The sequence below is a fragment of the Pelobates fuscus genome, chromosome 1 (assembly GCF_036172605.1).
Source record: "Pelobates fuscus isolate aPelFus1 chromosome 1, aPelFus1.pri, whole genome shotgun sequence".
NCBI lineage: Eukaryota > Metazoa > Chordata > Amphibia > Anura > Pelobatidae > Pelobates > Pelobates fuscus.
The window spans coordinates 472,709,495-472,721,389 of NC_086317.1; the positions used below are offsets into that span (position 1 = coordinate 472,709,495).

The 11,895-nt window shown below is 40.0% G+C and overlaps 1 protein-coding gene across 1 annotated transcript; it reads right to left on the reverse strand.

The window, feature by feature from the left end:
- Positions 1–1,757: 1,757 nt before the first annotated feature.
- LOC134585424 (odorant receptor 131-2-like) lies at positions 1,758–2,690 on the reverse strand. Its single transcript, XM_063440845.1, has one exon. The coding sequence runs from the start codon at positions 2,688–2,690 to the stop codon at positions 1,758–1,760; it is 933 nt and encodes a 310-aa protein (XP_063296915.1).
- Between the last annotated feature and the right edge of the window lie 9,205 nt (positions 2,691–11,895).

Genomic DNA, 11,895 nt, shown 5'->3' on the forward strand with positions numbered 1-11,895 from the left:
CTTCTATAGTTATAGGTTCATTTAACTGTTCAAGATGAGAAGAATTCAAATTAGGGAACCTTTTATCTCTAAAGTAAGCTTCTAGTTGAAATTTAATTTTAGTTTCTTTAGTAGGGGTTGTGCTCGGACCATGGAATAGATATGATCTTCGATGCTTCTATTCTGGAATAGGTATAGTACGATTTTGAGAAATGAGTATAGTCTTTTTCTTTGGGGTGCATAGTCCTCCGGATGTCTAATTGGGATGCCATCCTTATTATTTGGGATAGTCTTGCTGCTTGTTTCACCATGATTGCATCTATTTTCTTCCCCCCTTTATTTTTTTTTGTCTAGACCTGGGTCTTGAAAACAGTTAAAGTCACCTGTAATCACCAACCTGCCTTGTCTAAACCTTTCAACTCTTTGAATGAATTTATCTGTATATTTTAGCATGGCTTGGTTGGATGCATATACACTGAACAAAATTATACACTTTTGTTTTTGCCCCCATTTTTCATGAGCTGAACGCGAAGATCTAAGACTTTTCTATGTACACAAAAGGCCTATTTCTCTCAAAAATCTGTCTAAATCTGTGTTAGTGAGCACTTCTCCTTTGCCGAGATAATCCATCAACCTCACAGGTGTGGCATATCAAGATGCTGATTAGACAGCATGATTATTGCACAGGTGTGCCTTAGGCCGGCCAAAATAAAAGGCCATTCTAAAATGTGCAATTTCACTGTCCTGTGGTTTCCGGGGGGAGGGTGTCTGAAAACAGTCAGTATCTAGGCCCTGGGGAGTAAGCACAGCTAAACGGACAGGGGCACATGTATGAGTGTGGGGATTGTGCTGGTGATTGGCTGTATGTCTGTAGGGGAGTGGTTATGGGTTTGGAGTGAGGCAGGGATCATCTTACTTCAGTGCCTTTTGGGATTCTGTTTTGTGTTTTTGTTCGTCACAGCTAACGGGGAGTGTGTCCTTGTCAACAGGGTTGGGGAGTATCAGATGGAATGTCAGGAGATGGACAAGGTGGGTCTCAACCTCCCCTGCTCTGTAGGGTAGTTACCGACTTGGACGTTCCCACTGAGCTAAAAGCCGGTTGGTGGTGAGCATTGAAAGGAAAAGGGAATTTTAGTTTGGATGAGGGGGGAGGCGAGAGCCCAGTGGGCAAGTTTTGGTGCATAGGCGATCCAGAGCATCGTAAACATGCTCAATGGGTGACGTGTCCGGTGAGTATGCTGGCCATGCAAGAACTGGGATGTTTTCAGCTTTCAGGAATTGTGTAGAGATCCTTGCAACATGGGGCCGTGCATTATCATGCTGCAATATGAGATGATGGTCGTGGATGAATGGCACAACAATGGTCCTCAGGATCTCATCACGGTGTCTCTGTGCATTCAAAATGCCATCAATAAAATGCACCTGTGTTCATTGTCCATAACATATGCCTGCCCATACTGCCACCCCACCGCCACCCCACCGCCACCATGGGCCACCCAATCCACAACATTGACTGATACTGTAAGGGATAATTAATATACTCTCAGATCCCCAATAAATGATGAGTAGATATAAAAAACTTTTCATAATAAAGTTACTGATCAAGCAATAAAAGTTTTGCAAACTAGAGTATAATAATAGATGTATGGAACTTTTTTTGCCAAGGTGTGAGGGGAGAGATTGGGAAGAAATGGATTAATCAAATAAGAGAAACAGGACATTTAAGGGGTTAAAATTTATTTTTGCTTTTTTTGCAATATATTTCTCTGGGCTGTTAATTAATTATTTGTAGGGTTCCACTTTTTTATATGCTTGTACAACAATTCATCTCTAATTCCATAAATGACAGGACTAAGAAACCTTGGCAGACATGTAAATATCAAGAATTTGGCTAATGGTATATAGTCAACGAAGTCGTTAGGATATTTTTCTGTAAGAGCTGTAAATAGAGATGTCACATACAACAGGAGTTGGAAAGCGTGGAGCATTACAGTTTTTCCAGCCTTATGGGCAGCCAGCTTGCCTGAAGTCATTTTTCGAGCTATTATCATAACCTTGGTGTAGGTATATAGTATTACAAGTCCGACCAGTGCAAAGGTAAAGAAAACTGAGAAGGATTCTATAATGCTTTTTACTGAATTTGATTGAAGACCTTCCTTGCTGCACACCATAGACATGGAGAAAAGTTTAGGAAGTGATGGAATCATTGCAATGCATTCAGCAATGTTTGGAAGCAATCCTGAAATCCATATTATCACAACGGTGATATTAGCTCTATGAACAGTACACAATTCCACATGTCGCAATGGGAAGCAAATGGCCACGTAGCGTTCAAGAGACATGAAAGCTATGTTAGAAGGTGTAATTCTAAAAGTAAGTGAGGCCAAGGTGTACATGGCAATACAAAGAGACCCAGGTATATAGACTGTATGGATGTTGAACACGACAAGTAAGCACCCCAATACTAGGTACAAAGTATCGTTAATCAGCATATGGACAAAGAGGATGTAGCGGGCATTTTCGCGGATGGAGGGTGTCGTGAAGAAGGCACCCAATATTTTGGTGACAAAGCACAAGAAAAAACTAAAACACAGAAGCATCACAATCTCAATACTCATCCTTGTGATGTAGTAGTCTTGCTTAGATTTCTCGGTCACATTTCCATAAAATGCAGTATAATTAACCACAGGAGGTGGGATTACTCTTTCCATTCTTGAACTTTTGAAGCTGAAATAAGAGTGAAATAATAATTATGATTAGTGGGCGAACACAACACTTACTGCTATGTCAGACACGAGTTGATAAAGGCAGCAAAAGACAAGAAGATTAAATAACACTCATGTAATCTTTATTGGCTTCTGTTCATGTTCTGCTCTGCCTTGCTGTCTTACAAAATACTTTCTTTTTTTTTCTATGGAAAATTACTGTTGTGCGTCACCTGCATATAACAAGTTGGGGTTAGAAACTTGAGAAATGATGTTTCCATAGGGTACCATGTCCTCATGGCACCAATTCTGTTCTCGACGTTAAAGTCTCTCTGAGAGTGTATAGCTTGCAGCCAAAACAAATGGTGGTCAAATCTAACACAATAAAACTCCCCAGGGTACAAATAGCAAAATTCCTCTGTGCATCACCTGCATATCTCCATTTGGACTTTGGAAAGTCTTATTTGGTCATAGAAACTCAAGAAATCGTGTTTCCACAACTATCGCTGAGTTCCCAAGTTCCCAACGTGACATGCAAACATAGATGTATCTACTGATAATAGCGCATCTGGCAATCATTGAAATGGAGCACTTTGCAGCCCCTGCCCAAACATCTGACATCCAACTTTGAGAGCCTTCAGGGCCCTGCATTATAGGCAAGGCCGAGAGGAACCCCCCCAGGCAGGTCTCATCGGGGGTCCGGTTGAGTGCTGCGGCTCTTTGGCAACGTGACAGGCCCTGTAAATTGTGCAAAGATTGTGGGACTGTCCCAAACACAGACAGGACAACAGACAAAATGGAATTCACACTTTGTTACACATCAAATGCAGATACACCCAATCCTGGAATACAATGACTTCATTAACTTGCATATCTCAATCACATTATACATCACATGTATTGGCTCCATTGGTTACATGTTGTCACTATTTAGCAACACATTTTACAAAGGGAGCTCTCAGGTGAATTGCGCATGCACTAACTAAAGCTATTATAATGCCATGGACAGAGGTGTATTCTGGTTTTGTACTGCCCTAAGCATGACAAAACTCAGGCACCTCCCCCTTCCAAAGTCCATTTTGGACTTTCTACATATGGGACTTTCTTTGTATTTCTTGTCATTTTATTTTGTTTCCTGTATTTGGATAATTAAAGCTTTGTAACCCCCTGAACCTGCGTTTTTGGTGGTACAACAGACACAATCTTGGAAAGGACCCAGCAGAAGTCCATACGTGATTCATTCAAGGCATGCAGTTTGAGCGAGCTTTATAAGTGGCTCCACTTACGTGAGTGAGACTAACACATAATTTTAAGTGTTTTGTTTGAATGTTATTACCCTATGTCTTTTCAATTTATGTTCATTTGCAGAGTTTGACCTTAATTTAGGTAATATAACTTTCATTGATTTGAGTGCTCTCGCCATTTCTTTTCTTAACCAATCACTCCTACCTATTTAGTGGTTATTGTGGCCCACTAAGGTGATTGTAGCACCAGCACTTTCTTCTTTAGGAATTTTCACTTGTATATTGTATTTTACGTATACACTCTCACTGACAGACACACACTTACAAACAGACACACACTAACACTCACTAACAGACACACACACTAACAATCACTAACAGACATACTAGAACTCACAGACACACCCACTCTAACAGACACACTATCACTCACTAACAGACACACTAAAACTCACTAACAGACACACACACTCTCACTAACAGACACACTAACTAACAGACACACTAAAACGCACAAACACACACTAACACACACAAAACTAACAGACACACACTAACACTCACTAACAGACAAACTAAATTTCACTAACAGACACACTAACAATCACAGACACACAGACACACACAAACATAGAAACATAGAATGTGACAGCAGATAAGAACCATTCAGCCCATCTATTCTGCCCAATATTTCGAAATACTTTTAATTAGTCCCTGGCCTCATCTTAAGTCTAGGATAGCCTTATGCCTATCCCACGCATGCTTAAACTTCTTTACTGTGTTAACCTCTACCACTTCAGCTGGAAGGCTTTTCCATGATTCCACTACCATCTCAGTAAAGTAATACTTCCGGATATTATTTTTAAACCTTTGTCCCTCTAATTTAAGACTATGTCCTCTTGTTGTGGTAGTTTTTCTTCTTTTAAATATAGTCTCCTCCTTTACTGTGTTGATTCCCTTTATGTATTTAAATGCTTCTATCATATCCCCCCTGTCTCGTCTTTCCTCCAAGCTATACATGTTAAGTTCCTTTAACCTTTCCTGGTAAGTTTTATATTGCAATCCATGAACCAGTTTATTAGCCCTTCTCTGAACTCTCTCTAAAGTATCATTATCCTTCTGAAGATACGGTCTCCAGTGTTCGGTACAATGGCATGAGCACTTTTCTCTCCTGACTTCCTTCATTTATAGAACCCATAGATACATTGTCAGTGTTATTCACTCAGGTTTGAATTGTCAGAAATTCTTTTGAAAGTGAATTTCAAATGTTTCCCATTTCTGTTTTTACACATTGACATTTGCTAGATTGGTTATGTTGCCTTTGAGACCACATGGCAGCCCAGAAATGAGAATTACCCCCATTATGGCATACCATTCACAAATGTAGACAACCCTGGATATTCAAAATGGGGTCTGTTCAGTCTTTTTTAGTAGCCACTTGGCAGTGTCTAACCAACAGTTATCCTCATGTGCCAGTTTTCCAGGTTTCTCAGGAAATCATAGGGCCAAATATATCAGATGCCATTTTCAACTTGTAAATTTGACAAAGTGATTTTCTAGGCCGATGTCTCCTTTGAGAAAGTAAGACACTCATCAAAGAAAGTTACCCCTAAGATGGCATATCATTTTTAAAAGTAGGCTACCCAGGGTATTCCACATAGAGTAACTTAGGTTGTTTGGTCTAGCCACTTTATGACAAATGCTGTCCCCTTTTAGTGGTCATGTGTGTTTTTTTACACACATGAATTTAATTTCATAATCCTGATACGAGTTAGTGCAATAAAGCTTCAGTATTTTTCATTATCTCACAAAAATTAGAGTACTCCCATGTAGCCTTTTCCAGTTTTTTGGTAAGTCATAATGCCAAATATATAAATATAAATGAAGGCTAGTAATAACTGGAGTCCTTTCAGACTCCTTTCTTATAGCAAACATGACCCTTTCTCTTGGGCAACTTTTTACAGGGTGTGGGGAGAGGGGATTCAGGAAGTGCTTGCCAGGGTCTTTGGACACTGGGTGAATAAAATATCAGAAGAATAGTTTCAACATAAATGGTTTACGTAATTGCTTACCTGTGGCTGCTTTTTTTTCTTGTACCATGTCCTATCTTTTCGGTTCACTAGATAACGCTGTATCCATTGATCAACCAAGCCTATCCCCCAGATATACTTGCTGTAGTCTACAATGCCCTTTGGTTTTTCCAGCAGCTCATTTCTACCCTTGCCAGACGCTCACTTTACTAGCCTCTACTGCGTCGACTGCTTGTCAGGGTTTGGGGAAAACCTTGACGTGTTTTACCCACTGTGCCTCATGCTAGGGTTTCAAAACAAAATAAATTTTTAAATAAATCAATACTGGTTTAATAATTATTAATCCATACGCTTACATAAAAAAGGGTAGTATTAGATTGCACACAATCTTGCCATTTGTGCCCACAGAATCAGGACATTGTGGTGGGTCAAGATGGCTATCCTCTTGATAAATCTGAAACGACCATGTATAGCCAGTAGTGGATTCACATAATTTATAAAATTTGATGCCATATCGTGACTGCTTCAGTGGGGTATATTGTTTGAAAAGCAGTCTACCTTTCAAGGGATTCCTCAATACAAATGTTTTGGTCTGAGATATAATTTGGGGAAAATTTGTCCATCAATGAGTCGTTTCTAGGGAAACACAGTAAAATGGAGGAATTTCAGCATTTCCTCAAAGCAATCCCTCTTCATAACCCTTGGGAAAAGAGGGGTGGCTGGGATGGGGTGCTTTTAGGACCTGATATTTGCCTTTTTTACAATACCCATTACTAGAGTTAGATGCCAAATGTTTTTCATTTGTGCCTCATCAGTGGGTGCCACAAGTTTTTATACTGTAATTCACAAAAGTGTACTGGTTGGCAAACACATTGGTTTGCTCAACCATCAGCTCAAATATGTCGTCCGACATAAATAGGCTAAAATAGTTCACTGGCTCACAAAAAATCCATCATTGTTGTGATGCCTAGTGTAGCCGTGAATGGGGGCATTTCTGGGGGCAGTCAAGTTTTGGGGGTAAAAATACAAAAAGATAAGTCCTGCGCTAACTCCCATCACTCCTGGGCGGCAGCAACCACCACAGTTCACATCAGCCCCAATATATACAGTAAAACCCCCCAAAAAGTTACCTGCACTCTCTCCTAAATCCCTATGTATATTTAAACAAATGGAGGTAATTTAGTTACTCCAAAGGCCATTGGAGAGAATGCCCTCCTGCCAACCCCCCTAGGCGGGTCCAACACTGACCTCTCACCTTGCCTCCTTGAGCTTCTGGCAAAGACATCTCTAATGAGACACAGAGGGGTATTTTTATTCTTTATTTTTGCACATGCATATAGTTAACAGACAGTCCTGCAGGGCCACAATAGCAGCTACAGGCATTATCATTGCATTTCAAAGAGTGGCATATGATACAGCACTTTTTTTTATTTTTTTTATAAACATGAGCTTGTGGTCAACATGCTAGCTAGATGTAACGGATTGACGGGCACCCCGACTGGGTACCTCCGTTGAAGGATGCTCCTAGCGCTAACCGAACCGGAGAAGCATTGAATGCTGTAAAAAGCTGAACAGGAAAAGCATACAATCAGCTTACACTCCTGGCAATCAGCATACAATCCAATTCCCCCAATAACGAGACGACACTTCGTTTTGAGGTCAAGCAGAACTGGCTGTACTGGCACATACAGCCTCTTTTATTCACAATCCACAAACATAGTACTGCCCACAGGGTTTTGAAATACAACCAATCAATCTGTAGAATACACACAGACACTCCCACACAAAATCCTCCCCTCTGCCTGTGATATGATTACTGAACACAATGGGTAATATAATTATCACAGGTAGAGAAATACAGTTTTATAAAACATATCACAGGGACCCCAAAACATGCAATAACCCCATAAAAAGTATATCGGGGATCTGGGTGAACCACATATCCAAAATTCCCCCAGATCCGTTCAGTAGTTTGGAAGATACAGTTTAATGCAGATTCCGCAGAACATATACAGGCTATATGAAAAATAATTACTGTATAATGTGTCCCCTGTTGTATAGTTTAAAACTACTGCACGATGTCTTTGTGCACCAAATACCGTCGAGATGGCATTGTGTAGAAAAGTCCAAACAGTGTCTGTGAGTTAAAATGGCTGCCATCCATTGTTCTCACCATGTGCTTCATCCATTGTTCTCACCATGTGCCTCTGATACATGAAATGGTGGCCACCCAGTAACTCCACAGTTTGTCCCCAGATGGTTCTTAAAGGGCCAGCAGCAGCATAATAAAATACAGTATGCCCAAATCAGTTCATAGAAGGGCAATACATCCCAGGGCCATAGTCGCAGGGCAGGAGGCTGGCAAACAGGCTTCTCCAATGCCCAGTGGCGAGGCTGGTTTTTCCACACTAGATATTCACGATGCTTATATCAACGTGAGTTATGTTTACGCTTAATATGTACTATATAGATTACATGATGGGAAGTCATAACGGTAAAGGAAAAGAAACAATAACCTTAGCACATCAATTAGTATTACCGTATATACTCAAGTATAAGTCGAGTTGTTCGGCACATTTTTTGTACTGAAAAACCCCAACTCGAATTATACTTGAGTCAATGTCTGTATTATGGCAACTTACATTGCCATACTACAGACAAGGGGCTGTGGGGGGCTGGCAGGAAGCATTTACTTACCTTTCCTGCAGCTCCTGTCAGCTCCCTTTTCCTCTGCGCCGGTCCGGTCAGCTCCCTTCTCCTCCAGTGTAAGTCTAGCGAGAGCTGCAGGGTCAGAGCGTTGCCACGGGTTACCGTGGCAACACTCCGCGCGGCCGCGAGACTTACACTGGGACTTGACAGGGGAGCTGACCGGACCGGCGCAGAGGAGAAGGGAGCTGACAGGAGCTGCAGGAAAGGTAAGTAAACACTTCCTGCCAGCCCCCTCCTACACAGCCCATCCACTGGACCACCAGGGAATGAGAGCCCCCCTCCCTGCCATGTATCAAGCAGGGAGGGGGGACAAAAAAATATATAAATAATAATAAAATAAAATAATAATATTTAAAAAATAATAGTAAAATAAAAAATAATAATATGACAAAACAAAATTAAAATAATAATTACAAAATAATAATAATAAAAATGCCCACCCCCCCACCAAGGCTCTGCAACACATACACAAACACACCCTGCATCACACACACTCACACTGCATTCATACACACACACTGCATTCATACACACACACTGCATTCATACACACACACTGCATTCATACACACACTGCATTCATACACACACTGCACTCATACACACACACTACATTATATACACACACACTGCATTCATACACACACACTGCATTCATACACACACACTGCATTTATATACACACACGGCACTCACACACACACACTGCAAAACCTGTACATAGGGGGTACTGTTTAACTCGGGAGACTTCGCTGAACACAAATATTAGTGTTTCAAAATGATAAATGATATTTTCAGTAAAAGTGAAGTTTTGTACATTTTTCACACATGAACGGCTCTTTTCCTGACGATATCATTGTTGTGATACGTTTTACTGTTTTAAAACACTAATGTTTGTGTTAAGTGAAGTCTCCCAAGTATAACAGTACCCCCCATGTACAGGTTTTATGGTGTTTTGGAAAGTTACAGAGTCAAATATACCCCATGATGGCATACCATTTGCAAAAGTAGACAACGCAAAGTATTGCAAATAGGGTATGTCCATCATTTTTAGTAGCCACTTAGTCACAAACACTGGCCAAATATTTGTTTTTTGCTTTTTTTCCACACAAAAACAACGCTAACTTTGGCCAGTGTTTGTGACTAAGTGGCTACTAAAAAATACTGGACATACCCCACTCGCATAACCTTTGGTTGTCTACTTTTGCAAATGGTATGACATTATGGGGGTAATTCTCATTCCTGGGCTTCCATACGGTCTCAAAGGTAACATAACTGATTTGGCAAATTTCAATGTGAAAAAACTGAAAAATGGAATGTGCTATATTTGACCCTGTAACTTTCCAAAACACAGTAAAACTGTTGTAATCGTGAGACTTTGCTGAATACAAATATGTGCAATTTATTGCAGTAAAAGCAAACAGTATTATGACATTTACAGCTAAAATGGCAGGCAGAACTACAGATTTTTTTTTAAAAAATCTTAATTTCTCACAGTTTTTAAAATGTTATTCATTATCAATATGTTTCATATATGAATATATTTATTCCAGTTTTTGTTTACAATTTTTTTCGATCAGACTGTGTACTATTGACTTCGTCCTGAAGGGGTTAAAGAATACTTTTTTTGACTCTAAAAAAAATATGACTAGTACCAAGGTACTAATCACCCCAATCAGACTGACACAGGGTTAATACTGTGATTAGCATCGAAAGCATTTTCGAAGTTTTCTTCTTTACATTTTATTTTTAAACACTTTCTTTTAAACTTTTAGCACAGTTTAGTCCAGGGGTAGGCAACCTTTGGTACTCCAGATGTTTTGGACTACATCCCCCATAATGCTCTTACACACATAATGATGGCAAAGCATCATGGGAGGTGTAGTCCAAAACATCTGCAGTGCCGAAGGTTGCCTATGCCTGATTTAGTCAATGATCTCTCTACCTCTCTCGCCTCAGATCAAAGTGAGGAAAGTGAGGGTCAGAGGCAATATCTCAGCTAACATTACAAATCATTGGCTGAGACATTGTAACAGTGATCGCGGTGACAGGCTATATTTCGGGTTAATCATTAAAGTGTGATTTGATTGGAATTCAAAGAACCTCAAATTTTAGACCAAAACAGGACCATAAACCATGAAACCATGGCTGTCTTAGAGAATTATTTCCAATTCAGCTATCAGCTTCCAGAAATCAGAAAATTCACTTTAAATTTCAGACAATTCTGGTCTGAAAAACCCCGATTGTCTAACAATCTAACATCTATCAATTGTCCTAATGCTTAATTTTTATACACAGCCCTGCCTACACCAACTAATAATATGAAACTCTTAGTGCCATAGGTAAATATGTAAGTTTTGATAGCTTTCTCAAGTTTTGTGGAAAAAGCACTCCCATCACTCTCAGTCAGTAGAACCCAGCCATGGCAGCCTCTCAAAACCTAGTGTCAAATGTCTATCACAAACCTCCTGTTACAGAGACCGTGACAGCAGATACCAAACTTAATAAATACATGTAGCAGATCATAGAGCAGGGATAGGCAACCTTCGGCTCTCCAGATGTGTTGGACTACACCTCCCATGATGCTTTGCCAGCATTATGTGTGTAAGAGCATTATGGGGGATGTAGTCCACAACATCTGGAGAGCCGAAGGTTGCCTATCCCTGTCATAGAGGATATTTCACCTGCTGTCACATCGTGATAAAGGCTAACAGAGCTAAATGAATTCAGAGTGAATTTCAAATTTGATTCCAATGGAGATGATGTCCACGGCATGGTCCTTCACCCATGCCATCGCCATTAAATGTAATTTACACATCAACTTGGGGTCACCAGGTTTGGCCCCATCTGTCAGAGGAGGGCATTGAATCTCACCAGCATCAACAGTACAATAGCTGCTTTATCTAGGTCTACTTCATTTTTAGCAAAATTAGGCGATTGCTGATAATCATTATTCTACTGAATAACAAGGAGTCTTACAGGTAAAACTTTGAACCCCAATGTCTTTCTCCCTTCTTGCTTCCTGGAGACAACAGGAAGCAACACTCATGTTGTTGAATTATTCACATTAAAGGTGGCCGAGCAATCTATTCAATAATATTAAGATATACCTTTACTCTCATCATTTAATTAATGAAGAACTTATTTATTATAAATGACCAAATTCTGATTCTACAGCAATATTGTTTTGTTGTTGGTTAAGTAAATGTGCTTTTATTTAGCATTTAG

What these genes read in the sequence shown, in the direction of transcription:
- LOC134585424 (XM_063440845.1), bottom strand. Translation starts at nt 2,690, where the DNA reads ATGGAAAGAGTAATCCCACCTCCTGTGGTTAATTATACTGCATTTTAT.